The 24727-nt window shown below is 52.5% G+C and overlaps 2 protein-coding genes across 6 annotated transcripts in view; one reads left to right on the plus strand and one right to left on the minus strand.

Moving 5' to 3' along the window:
• C19H19orf81 (chromosome 19 C19orf81 homolog) lies at positions 1-24343 on the minus strand. Of its 5 annotated transcripts, XM_059905984.1 has the most exons (7): positions 24044-24343; positions 21148-21265; positions 8839-8906; positions 2773-2845; positions 2549-2669; positions 1215-1354; positions 1-362 (listed from the first exon to the last, which is right to left on the minus strand). In XM_059905984.1, the coding sequence occupies exons 3-7, from the start codon at positions 8903-8905 to the stop codon at positions 167-169; spliced, it is 597 nt and encodes a 198-aa protein (XP_059761967.1). In that variant the 5' UTR covers position 8906; positions 21148-21265; positions 24044-24343; the 3' UTR covers positions 1-166. The 5 variants fall into 5 exon arrangements, 3 of the variants coding, with proteins under 3 accessions (XP_059761967.1, XP_059761966.1, XP_059761969.1); XM_059905983.1 differs by lacking the exon at positions 8839-8906; XM_059905986.1 differs by lacking the exons at positions 21148-21265; positions 24044-24343 and adding an exon at positions 10408-10441.
• The window catches only part of SYT3 (synaptotagmin 3), a 15323-nt gene continuing 6697 nt past the window's right edge, over positions 16102-24727 (plus strand). Inside the window, exons 1-4 of the mRNA XM_059905997.1 lie at positions 16102-16198; positions 17653-17818; positions 21169-21694; positions 23946-24333. Coding sequence (XP_059761980.1) covers positions 17668-17818; positions 21169-21694; positions 23946-24333 — 1065 coding nt within the window. The 5' untranslated portion in view covers positions 16102-16198; positions 17653-17667. The remainder of the gene's footprint in view (positions 16199-17652; positions 17819-21168; positions 21695-23945; positions 24334-24727) is intronic.

Consider the following 24727-nt stretch of genomic DNA (forward strand, 5'->3'; position numbering starts at 1 on the left):
TTTTGTACCAGGTCATTCTTTATAATTAAACTCACAGTATCCACCCCCTCGAGCCGACCCCGCCTCCTTCCTGGGAAGGCAACGCCCCTTTCCTTCGGGGTTCCGGGTGGGTCGCCTGAGCCCCGCTGGGCGGTGCGCAGGCGCAGCCGGGGCCCGCCCCCAAACGTCAGTCTTCCTCGGTCGGCTCCGCCCCCAGAGCCTCGAGCATGCGCCGTCGGACCAGGGAGCGGCGCAGGTGCAGGCGGTAATCGCCCAGCAGCAGTTCGTCGTGGCGCACGAGAGGGTGCTGGAGCCCGCGGAGGCGGAGCCCCGAGCGCAGTAGGCGCGAGCGAGTCTGGAAGTCCGTGACCGTGATGAGCCACCTGCAAGGGGGCAAGGCCAAGAGGAGAGGGGCGGGGCGGAGACGGAAGGGGAATCGCTGGCTTTGATTGTCCCAGAGTCCCTGCCTGGTCCCTGTTCGTTTACCAACTCCAGTCCCTCAACCCGTCACTACATCCCTAAACTCTCCAACCCTGCACTCTCGCCGAGGTCAATCTGTACTTCGACCCTCACCTGGGTCAGTCTAGGTCCCGTCTTCTCTCTCAGCCTGGTTCTGTCGAGGCTCCATCTTTTTAAACCGCCGCTCCAGGGCCCTATCCTCATCCAGCAACTCCAGGTCCCGCCCCTTCAGTGTGGCTTTCAGGCCCGGCCCCGCCCCCAACTAGACACTCCAGGCCCACCCGATCACTCTGGCCCCGCCCCTGCAAAGCGCCCAGTCCCGGCTACGCTCCCGCTCAGAGCTGTTTCTCATGCTCCGACCACACACCTCGGTCTTGCGCATCCCCGTCACCACCCGGGTCACTGAAAGTCCGGTTCCTCACTCCAAATCCCACCTTCTTTCCGATCTCACCTGACCCTGCCCCTTCACTGCGCCCGCTCTCGCCTTAGCCCCTTCTCGGCTCTCAGTCTCAGCAGGGTCTGGATCCTTATACCCACCACGCCATTCTCCGGGCGCCCCTGGCCCCGCCCCCTCACTGCCCTCACTTCTCCGCCCCGCCCCTCACGGAGCTTACTGTTGGCTCACATCGCCTATGAGCTCCCGGCCACGCCCACTCAGAGCCTCCGCCCCGCCCCACCTCTCACCGCCCTCACTCCCCACCCGGCTCCCCCATCGCGTTCACTGCGGTCCTGCCCCTCCCGGTCGCTCCAGGCCCTGCCCCCCGCCAAAGGCTCACCGGTCCCGGCGCCCGGCAGTCCCACAGATGACGTTCATGTTTTCAAAGCGGATGCTGCTCACACGCCCGCTCTCCATGGCCCCGGGGAACTCGGCCTCCAGCGCCTCCAGCACCTCCAGGTGGGTAAGGTCCTCTTCGGGCTGCGGAGGTCGGAGAGAGAACCTCAGTCAGTGACACCCGGAGTTCAGTCCGGGTGCAGAAGTCCCCACCCGAGACCCCACCTGCAGAGCCTGCCAGAGCGGGGAGGATAGGAATCTTTCAGGTAGAAAGGCATCTACTGCCATTCTAGGTCATTCTCCAAAAAAAAATCAGTTCTCACCAAACCGATTTGCCAAAAGTCAATGAACAGTTGACTGAATGATTCACCAATTTGGCCAACTTTGCCGATCTACTGAAAACTTTTCCAGCAACCTGCGTTGGATGGCGAGATTTTGGCAGACCTTGAAGATTTCCGCAAGGATTTAAGCCGTAAATGTGTCCTTTTATAGTCATATTAGCATTTTAAGAACTATTCAGTTCTCAAAAAATAAGGATCGTAGGAGGATTTGACATCTTGTCAATCTGTTTTACATTCAGAAACATATATTGATCATTAACCACGCCTTCGGTCTGAGATCACCATGTCGAAGGCGATGCCATATGTCATGACATATAAAATTGCTGAGAAACCACAGTGAAATCATGAAATTGGTCACCTGCAGGAAGGCAAGCCTTGGATGTGTATGTTGGGTGTGTGTGTGTGTGTGTGTGTGTGTGTGTGTGTGTGTCTCATGTTCAAAAACACAAAGAAGAGGAGCAATAGGGTGGGCACTGGTCCCATAAACAAGAACAGCAATCCCCGTGTTGAGGTCAAGTCACACAGATCAGCTGAGGCAACACTTCCGAGGCTTGTGCCTGGCAAGCCTTGTTTAATCCTCAAATGGGTGAGACCTTAATAGATGCCTCCTCTGAGGCAGGAATGCCCAAAGGATCCATGCACCGAATAACCACGTCACTGAATTTGTCCAAAAAAGGGCTTTTTGAAGTGAATTTTTGCGATATCTGTAAATTTTACAGAATTTCGTAATAGGTGGATTAGCGGGACTCCCTCTGTCCTCAGCGTCCCCTCTCTCTGCCTCTCGGTCTCCCCTCTGGGGTCAGCAGTGATAAATTTGATGATGAACGCTTTGACAAATTCACAATCAATTCTCAGCCACTTATCCTGGTGCCAAGCCCACAGCCGATAAGCTGCAGAGCCTGGATTCAAACCCCGTCCACCTCACTTCTGAGCCTGTGTCCTTCCCACCATGCCACCAGGGGCCTGGGATCATGGGGGTGGGGGGGGGGACACTCACTGAGGTCTCCATGCACAGACAGAGGGGCTGGGCGGCAGGTGGCACGGGGAACTTGCGGATGTATGGGAGCTCTCGGTCCAGCGCCTCGTATTCTGCAATGACCTGGCGCAGATACTGCTTCCTGGGAAGACAGCCAGCGGACAGGGACCTCCCAAAGTCAGGGGTCCATGCCATCGCACTCAGAGGAGCTGAGATCAGAAATCACGGGGCCAGGGACCACTCACGAGGATTTAACAGGTCTGCCCAGGCTCCGAGCCTGCGTCTCCTCTAGGGTCTCTAGGTCCACAAGAAGTGCTCCTGCGGATGGAAAACCCAGTCTCAGCTGCCTTGAGCGCTCCTCGCACATCATCCCACTTAAACAGCATCACCAAATGACTGTCCGTGCCACCCCCAGGCTGGCTCTTCTGCCAGTTATTAAGCTGTTGTCTCTCAGCCCCAAACTCCAACCTACACCACCCAGCTGTCCGATACCCCAGGGCTGGGACTCTACCAACCCCATTTCCACTCGGACAGTTGGGGTCCTGTTAGGCTCTGCCTAAAGGGGGTGCTAGAGGGAGACTGCAAGGCAGGAGGAAAAGGAAAGGACTTGCTCCTTTTTGCTTCCTATTCCATTCACCCCAGCCTAGCTTCTTCCCTGCAGCAGCATTTGAATCCAGTCTGTGGTTTTTCCAACACTCTCAGAACTGGCCTCCTGATTGGAACTTGATTCATAACAGCTCTCAAATCTGGGCTCTTCTACACAACCCCTCCATCAACTAACTGGTCTCTTTTATGGCCAACTGCTAGTTGTCCCACATAATCCATTTCCCCTTCCTCTACAATCCTAGAGTTTTATCCAGCTGGAAACAACAGTTCCCAGCCCCCCTTGCAGCTAGGTGTGGCCACATGACCAAGTTCTCGCCAACATTGTTAGCAGAAGGGAGGCGTGCAACTTCGGAATCATTTGCTTAAGAGAAATTTTCTTGGCTTAGACTCAGTGCCCCTTCCCTTGGACTGGAATGTGCATGTAGCAATTAGCCAGCTTTATTCTTGCTAGAGATGATGGAGCGCCATGGGTCCCTGTATTCTCGTGGGGCTGAGATATCCCACCCATCCAGACCACCTTCCTCCTCTTACACGAGAGAGAGACCAACTGTTTTCTTAACGCCATTGAGTTTGAGGGTCTCTTTGTTACAGTAGCTGAAAAAAGCAGAAAGCAACCCCTGACAGCCAGGAGTTGGCCTGGCACTCCCAGAGAGACCCTGGTGCCCTCCCTTCGGACATAAGGAATTTCACAGAATACCAAGAGCAGCCAAGGTCACTCTGTGACCATGATGGACCAAGATAAAAATAAGACCCCTCTGGAGTCATGTCTCAACACAACACAACATCGACGCTGCCCAAACCACAAAACTGACCAAATATCCCCCTCTTGGCTCAGGGCTGATGCTGCTTTTTTCCCAACCAGTGTTAGTGCCATTCTGATTGCTCTCATGTCATGGACTTGCCTCTGCTTCCTGCCAGCATCCGATCCAGAGCAAAGCCTGCTTTCCTGATTCCTCCCCAAGTCACCTAACTCAGCCCAGGTGTCTAAAAACCTCTTACTCAGACATTGATGTGTTACTATCACCCTCATTCAGTAAACTCAGTGGCGTGCTGGTAAATGTCCTCTCTCTCTCTCTCTCTCTCTCTCTCTCTCTCTCTCTCAGCATCTGCCAGTTTCCTGACCAATTTTATGCTACCCATGGTTTTCACAACCAGCTTGCAAAATTCACCACTCGGCTCTTGTGAGCTGGGACAGGCTCTCTCCAGCACAGGGCTATGCCCCAGCTATGCTCCTAGTGGTCTTTGGCTTCAGCACATCAGCACAGCTCAGCTTGTACCATAGTAAGCCCCCCTCTCTGGTCCCTGTTCTTCCACCTCCCATCTGTTTTAGCAGGTCAGCTAGGGTGATCTTTTCCTCTCAGCACCACCAGAGGCTTACAAACCGCCAGAGGCTTCCTCTTGCCTTCAGGATAAAGTTCTCCCTGTGATGGGGACTCATTCCTCAATGTGTGGTCTGGGGAGCATTTCAGGGTCCACCCCAGACCTATTGGGTGAGAGTCTGCATTTTAGCAAGATCCCCTTTGAGAAGCACCTGCCCTGCATGTGGTCACTCTGATGACCTCTCTGATCATTTTTCTCCAGCCATACTGGCCTCCCTTCCATCCCTCCAACATAGTAATCTCCTTCTCAAATCTGTCCACTTAACAATAATAATAACTACGTGTCTACAGCCCCCTTTAAAAAGCCAAGCACCTTTGAAAGTTTTTTCCACTGAATCTTCAAAACAGCCTTCTGAGATAGTGTAGTTTAACAAATGATGAAACGGAGGCACAGAGAACTTAAGTGACTTGCCCAAGGTCACACAGGCCAAGTGATAGAATCAGGATAAAAATCTAGGCACTGGATCCAGAATCTGTGTTCTCAATCCCCCAGTCTGCTGCTTCTCACCCCACTATTGTCTAGACAACAGCTTCCTAACTTCTCAATATATATTTCTCTCTCCCTCTTCATTCACCCCATCAGAAGCATTTTGAAATGTAGATCTGACCACATAGCCGTCTCCATTTCCTCAAAACCCTCCCAGGACTTCTCATTGTCATTGGGATAAATTAAGACCAAGATCACACATGACCAGACCCTGCTGATGTCTTAAGCCTGATCAGACACTATCGTCCTCCTCACTTGCTGCATTCCAGAAACATTGCCCTTCTGTGACTTGAACTCTCCATGCTCCCTCCTGCCACAGGACCTTGGCACATGCCCTGACTCCACGTGGAACTCTCTTCCCCCTCACTTAGCTCATCAAGTCTCCCTAAGTGTGTGAACAGTTCCTGTCACGAACTCATGACACCATGTATTTGCTCTCATCACAGTTGCAATTTTACATTTACTTCTATGAGTCTCTAATTATAATGTGAGCAACATGAGGTCAGGGACTTGTCTTTCGCTTTTCGCATCTAGCAAAGCGCCAGGCACCTAGTTGTAAGTATTTCTTGAATAAAGACTGAAGGAATATAACCATCAAATGCAATATGTCAACTTTGGGTCTTAATTAAAACAAACCAACTGTGGAAAATAAAATTTTTAAATAATTAGGGAAATTTTAAATATGTACTAGGTATGAGATGATATTCAAGAAAAATTGTGAATTTGTTAGGTGGAATTAATGGCATGGTAGGTCTGTTTTCTAAAAATCCTTAGCAGTTAGAAACACATGCTTAAGTATTTATGGGTGAAAAGGAATTATGTCTGGGATTTTCTTTAAAACAAATTTGTCCTATAGAATGTCCCCCTAGAAAGTGTGTGTGGGGGGGGTTGCTTAGATGAAACAAGATTAGCAAAATGTACATTGTCTCTATTTTTGTGTATGTTTGAAATTTTCCATAATAGAAAAAAATCTTTTAAATGTCTATCACAAGTAACTTAGAAATAAAATTATATGCCCTGGAAATGTGTGTGAAATGGCTAAAAAACTGACTCTAGCAGCATCAAAGGTGTATGTTTAAAATGTGAATAAAACTGTTTCTCATGAAATGTGGCATTAGAAATAAAGATTTCTAAATTACAACCGTGATTTTAATATATTTGTTTCAATGTATATGTGTAACTTAGTAAAGGTATAAATTTAAAAATAAATACTTATTGAATAATTGAGGAAACACGACACTTTCAAACTTCAACAGGCATCTCCAAGGCCTCCTGTGTACCTTGGAGACTGCTGCAGACCAAGAGATTAATGAGACCCCAGCCTGCCCTCCAAGAGCTTCCAGTCTGGTGGGGAAAGTGTTCACTATAAAGGTCAATACTTGCTACAGTGGACGTGTCACGAGGTGGAGAGGAAGCCCAGTCTGGGGGCAATCAGGGAAGGCTCCTTAGAGGAGGTGATGTCTACAGCAAGACTTAAGGGATAGGAGTGGGATAGGGAGGATGGGAGGGAGGCTCAAGAGGGAGGGGATATGGGGACATATGTATGCATATGGCTGATTCACTTTGATGTACAACAGAAACTAACACAGTATTGTGAAGCAATTATACTCCAATAAAGATCTATTTTAAAAATAGTGGGAAAAAAAAAGACTTAAGGGATAAAGGAGGAGTTTGCCAAATAAAGAAATGGCAGAGAAAGGGATGTTTTATGCAGAGGGACCACGGGGTGGGGGCGGGGGGTGGGTGCTAAGGTCTTTAAGCGAAAGAGAATATTCCCAGAATTCTCTTCAGGTCCAAGGCTAAGGAGTGCTTATTGCAATTGTAGGTTATTAATTATCTGTGAGATGGTGTGTTTCATGTCTGTCCTCCTTGCATGAGAACCAGCTGGGTCATTTCATTCATTACTATAGGCAAAACACTTGGGACCCATAGGCTTTCTAATGGCCTAAGCCAAAGTTTGCAACCTGACAAGCTAAAAATGTTATTGGTTCCAAAACACCACAAAGAAAACAGCAAAACTGAAATGAACAAATATTGATCTGCAAAACGAGCCAACTGGTCAACTCAATTTCACTCATCTTTTCTGGAGCTACACATAAAGTATACTTATCAGATGGGTGCCTCAGTCTAGGTTAGAGATGATGTGGGGTGGGGCGTCTCCAAATGAAAGAGGTCTTCAAAGACACTAAAAGAGACCTGAGGACAGAGAAACTGTCTGTTTTGCCACTAGAGCATTTGCTATGCCTAGCCTAGCACCTGGCACAGAAGAGGTGCTTATAGCCGACACCTAGAAAGGAGACCCCGTCAGCCATTCCCATCCTTCTTCCTCCATTTGAGGAGTGTCCATTCCCCACCCATGCAACCCGGTGAGGCTGACCAAGCCCCAGTATCCTCAGGGATATCCCATCCAGTGTAAACCAATGCCTTCTGACCCTTACTGTTCATCATAATTACCTGGCAAGCATTCAAAAACTATAGTTGCTAGGCCCCCCAGCGCTAGAGATTCTGGTTAATTGGGACCTGAAGTAGGATTAGGTATAGGTTTTTTTAAAAAGTTTCTCCCACCTGATGCGTAGCCCCACTGACTAAAATAATCATGATAATCTCGTTCCTTTTGCCAGGGATTGAGACAAGAGTGAGTGGATGACTTAGTGCTGGCCAATGAGATGTGAGGAGAGATTATTGGGGGTCCTTAAAGTGAAGACCTCTGGAAGTGATGCCTGAAACTGTGGCAGCCATTTTGTAACCATGAGGTATGCAAGCTGGTGCGCAAAGGGGATATATCCCAGACCAAAAGGCAGGGACATAGAAACTGGCTTCTCAGTGACATTCACTGAGCTGCTGACCCAACCAAACACAAACCCTGATCCACCTCTGGGCTTCTTTTTGAGTGAGACAAATGACTTTCCTATTTTTATACTGCATTAAGTCCAATTTTCTATTACCTGCTAGCCAAATGAATCCTCACCAAGATATTACTTGAGAAATGTTGAATGAGTGAATGAATGAATGAGCTGTGCTAAAGTAGAGTAGAAGTAGGGAACCCTGGAATATGAGCCTGTCAGCTAGCGTCAGGCCACACAGGGCCTCAAACACCAGCTTGAGGGGCTAAGACTCTATCCTGGGAGTGATGGGCAACATGGGAGAGCTGTGAGCAAGGGAGAGACAGGGTTAGTGCTGGGTGTCAGAAAGGCTCCTCTGGAGCCATGTGGGGGATGGGCTGGAGGGGAGAAACTGGAGACCAGGGAGTTAGGTGGAGAAAGGTTCCAGTGGAAGAGGACAAGACCTGAGCTGGGGCTGTGGGGAAAGAGAAGTAGGGACAGGGCAGAGAGAGTAAGCAGGAAGATGGGGCTGGGACTGATGGCTGTGGAGGTAATGGGAGTGGGGGAACAATGCCTGGGGTCTAGACTGGGTCTAGACTGGGGTCTTAGCACCATTCAAACATGGGAAGCAGGGAGGAGGAGTAGCTTTGGGAGAAGATGCTGAGGTCAGTGCGGGAGACAAGGAGAGTGTGAGGGACCAGGGCAGGGAGTCTATGGGGGATAATGGCCTCAGAAGAGTTGTTACGGCCCCAGAGATTCATGGGAAATGTAGTTCTGGGTCCAGAACATTGGTCAGGGAACTGAAAAGCCTCATGGGAAATGTAGTTTGAGGTCTAAAGGGTACTGCTCAGGAATCTGGTAGACATAAGAATTTGGGGTAGCTCTTTCTTTGGAAGACCAGTGACTCACTTAAGGTCACACTGAAAGCCAGGGCTGTGACACAATGCTCAGATGAAGGACCCCGCCCGCCCAACCCCACACTTGGATACAAACAAACAAACAGACACAGCTCAGTACCTGCCTCCCTGTGCATGCTGGGGTTGCCCACGGTGGAGGAGCAGAGGGGTTCCACCTCGTGTTGCATCCTGAGAAAGTGGGTAGGGGTTGTCTCAGGAGGATGGGGAGAGGAGCTCTGCCTGGGCCACCCACCCCAGCTCCTTCTCCCCGGGAAAAAAATATGGAAGGCTGAGACCACATGGAAATCCAGGTTCCCTTAACTTCTGGGACTCCCTGTGTGCCCCAATTATTTCTTTCCCACTTTCCTGCCTCCTCCTCAATGTCTCCCAGTCTCCTCGAGTTTCTTCCCCCACCCCTCTCTCTCGCACTCTCTTCCTCATCCACTCCCCATCTCTCTGCCCCACTCCCTCCCTCCCTCTCTCCCCATCTCTTTATCCTGATTTCTCCTCATCTCTCCCCATCTCTCCTCCACTCTTTCCCTTGATTTCTCTGCCCTCTTTCTCCCCACATCTCTCCCCTTCCCTTGTTCCATCTCCCCAGTCTCCTCCATCAGTTTCCCCAACATCTCCCCAGCCCCCCACCCCGTCCCTCTCTCTCTTCATAGTTTTCTGCCTCTCTCTAACCCTATCACCCCCTCTCTGCCTCCCTACCTCTCTCCCCATCTCTCCCATTCTCCTTTTGCCCTCTCTCCCCATCTCTCTTCTCCCATGGCTGCCTCTGCTGGGCTCCTTGCCTTCCTTCCCTCTGTCATCCCTTTTCTGTTCCCACTTGCCTTCCACTCATCCCTGTTTCACACAGGAACTGGTTAGGTACAGGTGAGATTCAAACAGAAACTGGGTTCTATATGGAGGAGGGAAAGGTGAGCAGGGGGCCTGGTTGCCATGGTACCAGTGGATGGGGGAGGGGCTGGGGGCTCCTGACCCCAAGGGCAGGAGTGAAGGAGTTTAGCCACAGAGGTGCCCACTGGGCATCCCTTCTTTGTGTCTGCAGAGCTCTCAGCAGGAACCATGGGAGAGGAGCGCAGACTTTTTCAGTTATTTTGTCTATCTCCCCAGTCTGTCTCTGTTACCTGTATCTCTAGTCTTCTCTCGAATTCATCTGGTCTCTGCCTTAACTGTCAGTTATTCCTGCTTGATAAACATTGATTCTCTGCTTGTTAGGCAGTAGCACCTTGATTTTCTGAGTCATTTGTCCAGGGATGAGCTTAAAAATCAACGTAGGGGGCTTCCCTGGTGGCGCAGTGGTTGAGAATCTGCCTGCTAATGCAGGGGACACGGGTTCGAGCCCTGGTCTGGGAAGATCCCACATGCCACGGAGCAGCTGGGCCCGTGAGCCACAACTACTGAGCCTGCGCGTCTGGAGCCTGTGCCCCCCAACGGGAGGGGCCACGATAGTGAAAGGCCCGCGCACCGCGATGAGGAGCGGTCCCCGCACCGCGATGAAGAGTGGCCCCCACTTGCCGTAACTAGAGAAAGCCCTCGCACGAACCGAAGACCCAACACAGCGAAAAATAAATAAATAAATAAATAAAGTAGCTATAAAAAAAAAAAAAAAGAGTAATAGTTTAAAAAAAAAAAAAAAAAAAAATCAACGTAGGATACAGATTTAACCCTTGGACTTTTGCCGGACCTGTTACAAAAGAGGATCTTTCTTTTTCCAGTGAGGTTGCCAGGCTGGTCGGAGCCTAGGTTGGAGCTGCTGGGGACCATCACATCGCCATATGGGGAGAGAGCCTGCCTGAAAGCAAAGACAACACGAGGAAAGCAGAAACCAGAGATGCAGACAGATTCCTGAGGATGATTGAGGACACCTAGATCCAGCTGTCCCTCAAGCCCTCATCCACCCAATTAATTCCCTCTTATGCTCAGGTTATTTGCGTTTCTGTCATCGGCAATTACAACAGTCCAGACTTAAATGGACTAATTTCCAGACCCAGTTCCTCTGTGGCCCTGACTCCCTGTTGGCATCCTTATGTCTTTTTCTCTCCTAACAGGCTGTCCTTCACTTCCAGTTGCCAAGTCCATCCCCATAGGACAGGAGACATCTTTCATTCTCATGACCACAGGCACACCTAGCCCCCACAGCCCATCAGTCTCCAAACTCTATCCCTTCTGCCTCCTGACTCTGCTATTTCTTCTCTTCATTCACACAGCACAACACCCACTCAGGTTTCAAGGTCTTCTCCTTCCTGGGCCCTCGCCCCAGCCTCCTTCTTGCCCTCACATCCTCCAGTCTCTCCCCACTCATTCCCCTCCCACAAGGTTTCAGAGGGGTCTTTCTGCACTTGGAGATGACCCTGCCCCTCCCCTGCCCTCAGCCCTCCCATGGCTCCGAGCTGCATGATCTGGTCCCAGCTTCCTCTCTCACCTCATACCTTCAAACATTCTTCAGATTTAATTAATCCCTCCCACCCCTCACTCCTGTCTCCACTCTCCACATGCTGCCTTCTGCCCTTTTCCTGGTGCCCAAACGCCCTCATCCTTTCATAAGAAGCTCAAGTGCCCCCTCCTCCAGGAAGCCTTCTCTGACTCCTCCTCCTACCAGTTGTGTTTCCTGTCTCCGTCCTCTGCACGTTCTTTATCTGCTCCTTTTTTTTTTTTTTTTTCAGACCTCTGAACACTGTGCACTCTGCCTGTCTTGCTCAGGAATTTGGGCCTGTGTCTGCCTCCCCCTCCAGACCAAGGGCCCCTGACTCATCTCTGGCTCTCCAGCATCAGGGAAGTGCAGAACATGTATGTTGAATGAATAAACAAGTGACGATTTCCCTCTATCGCTGTGACTCACACTCAGTACCCCCTAAGCCCACTGCCCTGTGTCTCTTGGTCTACATGAGGTAACATAGGATGAAGAAGAGAATATGGACTCTGTAGTCAAACAGGCTAGCATCAAACGCCATGCCCAGTCTGTGCAAACTTGGGCAAATGTCTTTCCCTCTCTGAGCCTTGGTTTCCTCATCTCTTACCAATAATGCTGCCTTGAAGGGCTAATGGTGCTTAAATAAAGCACGATACAGCAAGCCCCCTCATATGAGCCAGGCACACAGGAGGCACTCAGTTGAAGGTTGCTCCCTTTCCAGAGTTCTTTATCTCTGTGACCAGCTTTAGCTGCCTCTTCTGGACCTCTCTCTTCTTCCTTCTTTGGGTGTCTTTGTCTTTCTCTCTCTCTCTGCATCTGTGTGTGTGTGTGTGTATGTGTGTGTGTGCGTCTGGCTCTGTCTCTCTCTCTTTTTCCCTCTGGTGTCTTGGTCCTTTAAGTTCCCATCTCTCTGTGTCTCCATTATTTTTCTTCCTCTCTCTACTTGTCTCTGGAACCCTTCCTCATCTCTCTGTGTGTCTGAATTTGAATTTCTACATCACGTGCCTCTGACTTTCTTTGTCTCTCATTCTCTGTGTCTCTATACCTTTCTGCATGTCTCTATCTGTCTGTGTGTGTGTGTGTCTCTCTCTGTGTCCATCACTTTATTTTGCCATCTCTCTGTTTCTCTCTCTACCTCCTTCCCGGTCTTTCTGCCTTAGCCCCACCTGCCTCCCTCTGCCACTCACCCCAACTCTCTTGGGCCATCCCTGTCCCACTCCCTGGCCTGGCAGGCAGCCCGGGACACAAATCCCTGAATCAGCATTTTCCTTCTATTCCAGAAATTATGTCAGCGCCGCAGTTGGGGGCGGGGGGGGGGGGCTGGCTGTAGCTCTGGTTAGAGGGTTTGCCTTCCTTCATCCTCAACCACACAGGCCATGGCCAGCTTGGTCTACCTCTGTTCTTGGTGTTTGTTCTCCCAGGGGAGCACCAGGAGAAGAGGTGAATCTGTGTTTACACACAACGTGCATGTCTCTGGGTGTGTGTCTGCGTTTGTTTGCAGGCACATTTGTGTGTGAATCTGTAGGTACTTTGCAAACTCATCCGTTCACTCCTGCATGGATGCATCCATCCAACGATCCACTCATCCCCTCATTCAGCTATCCATCCATCCACCCATCCAACTCATACATACATACATACATACACTTCTCTAGTTATCCATCCACTTGTTCATTCATTCAACCAACCAATATTTATTGAGTGCCTACTGTGTGCCAGGCACCACGTCAGGCAGCGGGGACACAGCAGTAAACAAAAGTGCTACCCGCATGGAGCTTACGTGCTCATCAGTCCTCCTCCATGTGCCAAACTCGCTCCTACCCCAGGCTTTGCATGGACTGTCCCCTCTCCCTGGAGCAGTCCTCTCCCTTCCCCCATCTTCACCTGGCTTATGCCAACTCAAATGTCACTTGCTCAGAGAAGCCTTCCATTGACCTCCTTCTCAGGCACACAGCACCCTGGACTTTCCTTCCTAACACTGATACCCATATGGAGTTATTTAATGACCACCTGTCTCCACCACTAGACCGTGAGCCCTCCCAAGGCTGGGATTTTTGTCTGCTTTGTTCCCAGCCAAATCCTTGGTGCCTAGAACAGTGCCTGGCAGTCAGTAGATGCTCAGTAAGTATCTATCAAATTGGGTGCATGGATTGAATTGAACGAATGTCTCTGTCTCCTGGTTCCCTGTCGAGTGCTCTGCGCTCTTCTACACCCCTGGTGGTGATGACAGGCAAGGTCCTTAAACTTCCTATATGCAAACAATGTAGTGGCTGAATGCAAGACGTCTAGAGTCGGACCACATGGCTTTGAATCTCAACTCTGACACCTCCCAGCTGTGTGACCTTGGGCAGGGCACTTCCCCTCTCTGAGCCTCAATTTCCTCACTTGTAAAATGCAGTGAAGGAGTCCATGAGCAAATGCATGTAATTACTAATTATGACAACAGTAAACATTAACCATTTTCTCTAAGCATCTCTGGTGAATTTAATTCAATCCTCGAAATAACTTAATGAGGTGGGTTTTAAAAAAGATTACTCTCCCAATAAAAAAAAATTAGAAAAAAAAAGATTACCCTCTTTTACAGATGGGGAAACTGAGGCACCAAGAATGTTTCACCCAAGGCCACAAATGATGAAAGAACTGGGATTTGAACTCAGGTACCCCACTTCCAAAGTCACACACACAACCAATGCACTACAGCTATTCCTTGATACCCAAGTGCCTCTTTGGGAACATGTCATGGGAGTCTGACAAGCCCTGTGTGCACATCTCTGAAAGTGTGCATTGCTGCATACTCCTTCTGTGTGTCTCTCCCTGTGGAACACAGCTGCCTGTGGACCCTGGGCGGAGGTCTGGCTGTGAGAGTGGTATTTGGGGTGCCTGCACTTGTGTGCACATATCTGTGGATGCACCACCCCCCCATGCAAGCTTCCCTGGGTGCAAATGTAGGTCCATCCGGGAGAATACAAGAAGCACTGAGGATAGGATTCGGAGTGAACCCGGAAGGCATTTCTGGGGCATTCAAAAATATGATGGTGACTGCAACATGTATACATAGGCATGCGTTGGGCGGATTATCTAATTAAAGGGAGGGCCTAGGGGACTCGTCTTAAAGTATTTGCAGAAGAAGCAGCAATTTTTTACTTGGAGATTATATTTATATGGGTGTCACTGAGAGGCAGGGGGCAGCACTGAGGAAGACTGGGGGTGGTGAGGGGGCTCCAAGTCACCTCTACGGGCTGCCACTGAGACCAGGTAGCTCTGGATCTTCTTCAAGGGATTTAACCTCTGTGGGCCTCAGTTGTCTCTTCTGTGAAATGGGAATAACATAACTGCCCCCATCTCAGAGGGCCAGAGTGAAGATTAACTCAGAGAATGCTTTCAAAGCACTTAGCGCAGTGCCCAGATCACAGTGGCAATTGTCATTCACTGCTATTACTATACCGGTAAAGGTATATTTGCTGCTTTTAAAAAATACTCATTAAGCACCTACTTGGTGTCAATGCTCTCCCTCTATATTGACTGGTTTTTCAAATCTCTGGGTCCCTTAGGAAACAGGTTTATTGTCTATATTTTGTTGATGAGGAAACGAACTCATAGCAAAGAGTGCAAGGTCACAGAGGCAGTGGCTGGCGCTCAGTAGATGCTCAGCAAGTATCTGAGAATCTACTCAGGAGCCGGCCCAGGAAGGACTGAAATCCAGGTCCTTGTTTCTACCTCCACATCGGGCTGAGACTCAGGACCGCTGATTCTGAGGCTCTGCCTCCACCCCCCCACCACCATCCCTCAGAGTTCCTCGGCTGGGAGGACTGGAAGTCCTGGGTCCTGCGGAGAAGGGGGCTGGAGAGTCGGGACTCCTGGGTCCCCAAGGGAGGAGGGAGCAGGAGGGGTGGATTCCTGGATCTGAGAATGGAGGGAGTTGGCAGCTCAGTACCCTGGGTCCTGGGGGAAGAGATGACTGGGGTCCCGGACTTCTCTGAGAGAGGAGGGGCTGAGGTCCAGGACCCTTGCATCCTGGGGGAGCAGAGGGTCATGATCTCAGATCTCTGCATCCTCGTCTGTGGAAGAGCGCTGCGTCTCAGACGCCTCGGTCTCGGGAAATCTCCCTTCTTCCTCGCTGCGGCCGCGCTATTTGGGCTTTGAAGCCTCAGGTTCAGAGGGGAAGAAGGAGGGGGTGCAGGGGGAGGAGCCGCGGACCTGCGACAGGGGCGGGGGGAGGAGCCGAGCTGGCACCTCGGCCGGCGCGCGGGGCTGCGGCGGCGGCGGCGGCGGCGGCGGCGGCGGCGGCAGCTCCGGGTGAGTCTGCTCCTCCCCCTCCCCCTGCCACAGCCCCCGCCCCAGCCCCATCCCGGGGGGCGGTCACGGCGCGTGGGGGCGGGGGTCGGTGCAGAGGTGCGCGGATCTCCCGCCCGGGAGTGGGAGTGCTGCAGCGTTTGCTGGTCGCCCCGGGGGAGGGGCACGTGGCCCTGGAAGGGGGGGTCCCGAAACACCTGGGTGTACCCCAACCTCGCCCACCGATCCCCCGAGCGTGGGGATGGTTTACCCACTCCATGGCCCCTAAGGACTTAGGACTCCGCGGCTTCTCGAGGTCCCAGACATTATTCCTCTCCCCTGCAGCGCCTTGGGACCCCGGCATCTCATAACCCCCCCCCCCACCTCCAAAAAAATTCCCATCTTCTCTGCAGCCGGGAGAGGTACTAAGGACTTCAATTCCCATCAGTCCCTGCAGAGCCTGGTCTATGAAGCCGCAGCAACGCGAGCGCAAGGCCTGCAGGGAATTGTAGTCTTTAAGGCCCCCCTCCCCGGAGCTGGGGACCCGGAGGTGGGAAGGGGTGGCTGGACTTCTCGGGGGTCGCCTGGGGTCGAGCGTCTGGCCCGAGTAGGACAAGATGTGAGTCTCGGACTGAGCTTTTTCTCACGACCACGACCCCCAGATCCAGCACCCCCTCCCACCACCTGGCTCGTAGGGACAGGCCCGCAGCCCCGTGTCCACCCTACAACCCCCATGGGCTACCGCCAGCCGCCGCCTCGGCTGCCATCCAGGACACAGCAGGGATAAGTGCAGGTGAGTCTGATATGCCTGTCTCGGAGTCCTGGCCTTCTGCAGCACCCCAGGACACCTATCCCTCTGTGAGCCCTATCTGTCTGTCCTTAATTTCCCCAGCGCCCTCCTTCCAGCCCATCTCTGATGTCTAGTTCCAAACCATGTGTCGCTAATTCCCCTTCTCCCCACAGCCACCTATTTCTCCTGGTCCCCTCTCTTTTATGCTCCCCCCTACCAATCCAACCTTCCTTCTGCACCCATGTCTGTCTGCCCGGTCCTTCTCTGTATCCTTTTGTCCATCTGTGATCTCTGGCCATGATTTTTCTGTCCTTTATTTCTGCACCCCATCCATCCTCTTGTCCGCTGCTTGTCTCTCAAAGATATTTCTGTCCATGCTCTTTCCTGGCACTTATCACTGCCCCTCTGTCCACCCATCTCTCACACTCCCATGAATTACACACCAGCTTATTCTTTATGGTTTGTCCATCCCACGTCTCAATCCTTAACTTTCCCTCTGTCTGTTCATCCGTCCCTCTCTTCTGGGCCCCAGTCTGCCCTTCCCATTATCTCTGTCTCCCCTCCCCTTATCTCTCCCTCTCTCAACTTGGTCCTTATCTCTGCATCTTTCATCTCCATCCCTCCCCAGCCAGCACCACACATAACCATCTCTTATCTTTCTACCTCTATCCATCTCTCTCTCACCCCGCCTCTCTCCCTGTCTACATCTTCCTGTTCCCAGGACCTACCAAGCCCTTTCCCACCCTGGGCCATGGCTCACGCTCTTCCTGCTGCTTTGAATGCTTTTCCTCACTCCAGCCCCACTGCCCCCTGCCCATGGCTGGCTCCATCTCATCCTTCAGATTTCAGAGAGCTCCCCCAACTGCCCACCTCCAGGTGCCCTTGTGACACATCCTCCAACTATTTCTTTTAGAGCACTTCTCACAGTCTGAGGGCTATGTGTTTATGTGTGCCTGTTTGTTTATGTGTGTTTGTTGATTTGTTTACTCCTTGTCTCCTCTCATTGCCTTGTGACACCAGGAAGCTGGAGACCGCGTGGGGTTTGTTCCTTGCTGGATCTGCAGCAGCTGGCACAGTGCCTCTCATGTAGTTGGTGCTCAGTGAATATTTGTTGAATGCACGAATGAGAAATGGCTGTTCCGTTGTCTCTCCCTCCCGAAATTCCGTCCCTGCATCTGTGCAACCCTAATCTTTGTCTCCTTGTCTGTCCACCCCTTTATTTATGCATCCTTAATCTCTGCCCCTTGACTGGCCTTCCCAGTCTCTTCCCCCTTGTCCATTTGCCCCTAATTTCTTTTTCCTTGTCCAATCCTCCCCTAATCTCCATCCCCTTGTCCATCCACCCCCAATCGCTGTCCCCTTGCCTATCCTTTTTCTGTCTCTTTCCGCCCTTTATCCACCCCCCTCCCCCATCCCATTCCCCATCTGCACCCTTGCCCGGCCCCTCCCAAGAACAGGACCCGCTGGCCACCATGTCAGGAGACTACGAGGATGACCTCTGCCGTCGGGCACTCATCCTGGTCTCGGACCTCTGTGCGCGGGTCCGAGATGCCGACACCAGTGACAGGTGCCAAGAGTTCAACGACCTGCGAATCAGAGGCTATCCCCGGGGCCCCGACGCAGGTCAGCATCCCCAGCCGTCTTGGCCAGCCCCCTGCTTCCACTATAGCCAGGAGTTTTAGAGATTCACAACAGCCCTGCTCAGCTTTCTGTTCCTTATGGGGCCAGACCCTCTTACAGTCTTGCCTCCATCCTGCCTGTTGCTGGTCCCCCAAACCTCTGATCTAAGAAGAAGGAGCTCTGTGGTCCATCTGACCTGTGGGCCTGCTGTCCGCCCTCCCTCGCCACCACCCCACTGCTGCCATACATCCCCTTCAGGTATCTTTGTGCATTTCACATAGTGCTTAGAAGCTCAGGCTCTTCAGTCAGTCTGTCTGACTTGTCTGGGTTCAAATCCCACCTCCTCCACTTACGAAATGAATGGCTTCTTCTGTGCCTCGATTTCCTCATCTGGAAAATGGGGATCATAAAAGTGACGACTTCATGGGGCATCTGAGAGACTCAAATGATATAACACATGTGAAGTGCTAAGAACAAGCTGGGCGCACAGTGGTCATTCAGTATATGTTGGAATATACTTACTGAGCACCAGCTGTGTACCAGACAGTATACAAGATCCACTACCCTTTGTGGTACATATAATCCCTATTTTCTCTTTTTTTTTTAATTTTATTTTTTAATTGAAGTATAGTTGGTTTACAGTGATTCAGCAAAGTGATCCATATATATTCTTTTTCAGATTCTTTCCCATTATAGGTTATTACAAAATACTAAATAGTTATAATCCTTATTTTCAGTGGGGGAAACTGAGGCTCAGAAGGTGAGTGATTGGCTCCAGGTAACCCAGCTGGGAATCAGCAGGGCTCTGAGAGCTAGGGAATATCATGAGTGCCCTCGTCCAGATGAAGAACCTTCAGGAAGCATGAGCTGGGAGGTTACAATGACAGTCACACATGCTGAGTGCCAGGGCGGGGCTCAGCATCTTGAGTGCAGGATGTCCACAGAACAGTGATGAGGAATGAGGCCCAGAGAGCTGAAGCAGCTCGCTCAGAATCTCATAGCCCATATGCAGGAGAGCCAGATTTTGACCCCAGGAAGTCTAGTACACTACTGCAATTATGGGGGGCGGGGAATCCCAAGACCACCCTCAGGTTCAATGATTTCTAGGACTCACAAAACTCAGAAAAGCTGTTATCCTCATGGCTACGTTTCATGACAGCAAAAGGATGGAGATTAAAATCAGCAAAGGGAAAAGAGGCACAAGGTAAGGTGCAGGAGAGACCAGGTATGAGCCTCCAGTTGTCCTGTCCTGATGGAGTCACGCAGACAGCGCTTAACTCTCCCAGCAACAATGTGTGACAACATGCACAGAGTAGGGCCCACTAGGGGAGCTCACCAGAGCCTCGGTGTCCAGGGTTTTTACTGGGCCTCTGTCATGCAGACAGGGCTGACTGTCCATGTGGCTGAACTTAGTCTTAGCCCCTCCGAAGGTCAAGCTGATAACACGTGGCCCAAAGACCCCACCATCCATCACATTGTTACACAGACTATCTGATGTGGCCCAAGTTTCTCGGGTAAATAAAAACGCTCAGGCAGGACCTTCCAAGGGCTTAGAGGTTCACCCCCAGGAGCTGATCAAGGGCCAAATGTTTCTTTGGGCAAGGTTAATATTTTACTGCACAACTACACTGCCTTGCCCAACCCAAATGGCTCCCCAGTCCAGGCAGACAGGAATGAGAAATCTGCCAGAGTTTGGAGGATTGATGCTTTGACCTGGAGAGGGTCCGGGTCAGGCTGACAGTGGGGGAAAGCATCTCTTCAATTCTTCTCCCCACTTCTCTTCCAAAAGAGAAGGCCCCCTTTTCTCAATTCTTTCCATGTTCAGGAGGCCAGAAAGTCCTTGCTCCGGTTTCTAACAGGCCCCCAGAACTCTAAGTAGATGTCGGTCACTTCGAAAGGAACACCCTAAGGGGTTGGAGGTGGGGTGGGAAACTCAGAGTTCTGCCACTGCCCGCCATGTGGGCCTGCAGGGTCACGTCCTCTCTCTCAGAGACTCAGTTTCCTTATTCATAAAATAGGATCCATCATCCTTAGGTTACATAGGATCCTGAGGATTAACGCTATGGGCCACTGACTTAGATTCACTGGGCAACTCAGGACTAGAGGGCATCCCCTTGCCACCAAGAGCTCCCTGAGGTGACACAGCCCTTCCACCCAGCTGAGCTCGCTGCCAATGGTTTAGTCACCTGTTCCTCCCCCCTGCCCCCCATAATCCATGGTCTGCACAGAGCAGGAATTTCCCCCATGTCCCACCTCGCTGACACCCAGAAGTCAACCCCAAATAAATCCACATTTCCTTGAAAAACCCCACTCCTGGTACCAATTACTGAATGAACCAGAAACCTGCAGTTCAAGATCTGGGCTGTCCTTGGGTTTCTCTGAAAGGCATATTAGCACATAGTAGGCATTCAGAATGTGTTAGCTGCGGTGGCGGTGGTGTTGGATACACGTGGCAGCAGCAATAAGATTTACTATTCTAACAAAAATTCATGTTTGAACTACCATTTATAGGGAAATACTGAGGTGTGGTAGCATAATGGTGAAGACGGTAAAGCCAGGCACCTAGACTCGAAGGCTGACTCCTCTGTTCCAGCTCTAGGGCTCTGTGTCTTTGGTAACTTCGTGTCTCTTGGCCTCAGTTTCCTTTTGTGGAAAATAACAATGGGCGTAATAATGTTGCCAGCCTCCTAGCGTGCCTGTCAGGCATAAGAAAGCTAATGCCTATAAAGCACTTAGGTGTCCAGAACATAGTAACCTCTCAAGAAATGTTCGCTATTATCTTCCCCAGCTTGCTCTGCACACCATTTACTCCCCACATTCCTTAAAAGCACCATGAGAGGCAGAACTGATTTTTCCCATTTGTCAAATGGGGACTGTCAGGCTCAGAGAGGTTAAGATATGTTCCCAAAGCCACACAGCAAGCTGGGATTTGAACCCTGACCTGCCTAACTGTGCCATACAGTCTCCTTTCTCCTTGATCAACTCTTAGCATTTTAGGGAACCTTGGTCCTACCTCGGATCGTGTATTGCCTTACAGAGAGTCACTGTGGGCTAGCAATCAAGAGAATAAAAAGATTAAAATCCGAAGACAGACTGCCGGTTCAAATCCCAGATCTGTCACTGACCACGTGTGCAGCCTTACACAGGTCACTCAACCTCGCAGGTTCCTCATCTTTAAAATGGTTAGATAGAAACACCGACCTTGAGTAGTCGTGGAGTTTATACTAAGTGTTACAGGTAGAGTGCTTAGGACGGTGAGTGGCAAATACTAAAGGTTAGCTCTTGGGGACAGCAATGGGAGGATAAACTCTGACCCCGCCCTGACCCCTGACCTTTGTCCTCACTCTCTCCAGACATCTCCGTGAGCCTGCTGTCGGTCATCGTGACGTTCTGTGGCATTGTCCTTCTGGGTGTCTCCCTCTTCGTGTCCTGGAAGCTGTGCTGGGTGCCCTGGAGGGACAAGGGAGGCTCAGCGGTGGGCGGTGGCCCCCTGCGCAAAGACCTAGGCCCTGGGGTCGGGCTGGCAGGCCTGGTAGGCGGCGGTGGGCACCACCTAGGGGCTGGCCTGGGTGGCCATCCCCTGCTGGGGGGCCCACACCACCACGCCCACACTGCCCACCATCCGCCCTTCGCTGAGCTGCTGGAGCCGGGCAGCCTAGGGGGGTCGGACCCCCCAGAGCCCTCCTACTTGGACATGGACTCGTATCCAGAGGCCGCAGCTGCCGTAGTAGCCACTGGGGTCAAACCGAGCCAGACATCTCCTGAGCTACCCTCTGAGGGCGGCGCAGGCTCTGGGCTGCTCCTGCTTCCCCCCAGTGGTGGGGGCTTGCCCAGTGCCCAGTCGCATCAGCAGGTCACAAGCCTGGCACCCACAACCAGGTGAGACAGGCTACTGGGCTGGGGGTCCACTCTGAACTTCTGGTCTTCTTATGTGTCTCTTTCCCATCTATGGCTCTCACGAGTCCTGGGGAAGGAGGGAGCTTGGGGTGTGGATTCCTGAATCCTGGGGAAAGAGGGGGCTAGGGCTCCAGACTCCTGAGTTGGAGGGAGGAGGGGGCTAGAGGTCTAGGTTCTTGGATCCAGAGGAAGGAGGAGGCCAAGGACAGGACTCTGGGAGCAGGAAGGTGGAAGAGAATGGAGATCAGACCCCTGAGTCCCTGAGGCACAAAGCAATTCATCTCTTTCTCCCTAAGCCTGGATTGGTGGTGGGACCTGCAGTTCATCCATCCATTATTCATCATTCTGTACATGTATACTGAGCACCTAATATGAGCTAGAGCTGAGCTGGGTGTTGGAAAAGAATAGAGGTGAGCATGGCAGACAGACCCTGCCCTCATGTCACTCGCAATCCAGGGGAAGTGGGTCCCCAAATCAGCTGTCCCTATCCAGCCAGGCCAGGGCTGCAGTAAAGCAGCCTAGGGGACGTGGGCAGGACCAGATCACACAGGGTCTTGAATGCTGGACTGAGGGCTTGGCACTTTGTCCTAGGGCACTGGGGAGCCACAGAGGGCTGTGAGCAGAAGAGGTCAGCTCTGGGTGTAGAAAGACCTCTCTGGGGCCACACAGGGGACAGACTGGAGAGACAGATTGGATACCAAGAGTTCAGGCAGGAGAGAACAAGGCTGAACTGGGGATGGTGGAGGAGGAGATGAGGTAGAGAGAGTCAGGGGGCCGAGAGTCAGGGATGGAACTGGGGGCTGACAGCTGTGGGTAGAAGGGGGTGGGAGGAGGTAAGGACAGCACCCAGGGGTCTGGCCTGGTGATGGATTGGGTGAATGGTGGGGCCATCAGAGGATCTAGGAAGAGCAGTGGGTTTGAGGGAGACCCTGAGCTTATCTGGGTCTTGTTGAATGGGAGGGGCCTGGGGGAGCGTCCAGGGAAAACTGCCTCCCGGAAGGATTGTCTTGGGCCCCAGAGGTTCATAGGTGATTCTTGTCCAGGGGGCTGGCCAAGGGCTCATGGAAAATATAGTTTGAGGTCTCTGGGGATGCCTTCCAGAGGTTGATGGATACGCCAGTCTGAGTTCCTCCTTCCTCCATTATACAGATGAAGAAAGTGAGGCCCAGAGGGTGTTAATGACCTCCTCAAAGTCACTCTGGGAGCAGGGAATGGCCCACTGATCAGTAGCTGAAGGCATCTCACCCGGCATCCCTTTCCATGGCTTGGTACCCTCCCACTTCCCCCAGCCTCATGCCTGCCTCTCAGCGCATCTGGGGCTGCCATGTCCAGTCATGACTGCCCATCACTAGGGGCCCGGGTGTGATGGTCCATGCAGGAGAGGATGGATGAGCAGGGACCACAGGGATGGGGAAATTCAGGAGATGGCAGGGAAGGGATTGGAGGGGAGAGAGGAGATGAGGATGGCCCCAGGTGTCTGACCTGCAAATGTAGGTGGATTCTGGGGAACTGGGAGAGGAAGTGGGCTTGGGAGGAGGCACTGAGCCCAGCAGGGAACACGAGGGGTATGTGGTGTTTGATGGGCAGCTGAGGCTGGGGGCTGAACCAGGCTGGAGCTCAGAAGACAGATTTAGCAGACATCAGGTTGCTGATGGTCGAGGAAACCTGGGGCACAGCTGAGTTTGTCCAGGGAAAGCGTGTGAGTGAGAAGGGGAGAAGATGGCAAAGACAGTTAAGGATGGAGCTTTGGGCTTCCAGAGTGTTCTACCAACACAGACAGCCAGAAAAAGAAGTTGAGAGAGAAAGAACAGCCCAGGGGGAGCGATGGTCAGGTGGGAGAGGATGAGGCTGGGACTAGGACGGGTTAGGGAGATTTGGAGAAGGGCAGGTGCAGGACCAGGGGGTCTGGGCTGTGTGAGGCCCCAGGGGTCCATAGAGAAGTTATTCTGGGTCACCCCTTGAGGTCAGAAGGAGGCTTCTAGAGGCTGGTGCAAGCCCAGGTCTGGGGTGCAGCTAGCTTAGAAAAGGGGATAGGTCACCCTCCTCACACAGATGGGGAAACTGCGGCTCAGAGAATTCAAGTGCCTTGCTCAAGGTCACAGTGGGCACAGGTGGGGATCTGTGGACACCTGGCTATGGGGTTTGGGGAGGAGGCAGGGAGCAGCCTCCCAGGTCTTCAGATGCAGCAAAGATCGGAGCCACTGACTGCACCTTGTCTTCCCCACCCCCGCAGGTACCCGGCCCTGCCCCGGCCCCTCACCCAGCAGACCCTGAGCCCCCAGCCTGATCCGGGCAGTGAGGAGCGGCCGCCCGCCCTACCCTTACCCTTACCAGGCGGTGAGGAAAAAGCCAAGCTCATCGGACAGATCAAGCCGGAGTTGTACCAGGGGACTGGACCCGGTGGCCGGCGGGGCGGCGGGGCCCCAGGTTCCGGAGAGGCCGGCGCGGGGGCGCCCTGCGGCCGCATCAGCTTCGCCCTGAGGTACCTCTACGGCTCCGACCAGCTGGTGGTGCGGATCCTGCAGGCCTTGGACCTCCCGGCCAAGGACTCCAATGGCTTCTCAGACCCCTACGTCAAGATCTACCTGCTGCCTGACCGCAAGAAAAAGTTTCAGACCAAGGTCCGGAGCGGTGGGCTGGACATCCGGGTCCCAGGGAGGAGGGGCTGGGGGCCGGGACTCCTGGGTCTGAGGGAGGAGGGGCTGGGGGCGGGGACTCCTGGGTCTGAGGGAGGAGGGGCTGGGGGCGGGGACTCCTGGGTCTGAGGGAGGAGGGGTTGGGGGCGGGGACTCCTGGGTCTGAGGAGGGAGGAGGGGTTGGGGGCAGGGACTCCTGGGTCTGAGGGAGGAGGGGCTGGGGGCCTGGACTCCTGGGTCTGAGGGAGGAGGGGTTGGGGGCGGGGACTCCTGGGTCTGAGGGAGGAGGAGCTGAGGGCCTGGACTCCTGGGTCTGAGGGAGGAGGGGTTGGGGGCGGGGACTCCTGGGTCTGAGGGAGGAGGGGTTGGGGGCGGGGAC

The sequence above is a fragment of the Balaenoptera ricei genome, chromosome 19 (genome assembly GCF_028023285.1).
Source record: "Balaenoptera ricei isolate mBalRic1 chromosome 19, mBalRic1.hap2, whole genome shotgun sequence".
Classification (NCBI taxonomy): domain Eukaryota; kingdom Metazoa; phylum Chordata; class Mammalia; order Artiodactyla; family Balaenopteridae; genus Balaenoptera; species Balaenoptera ricei.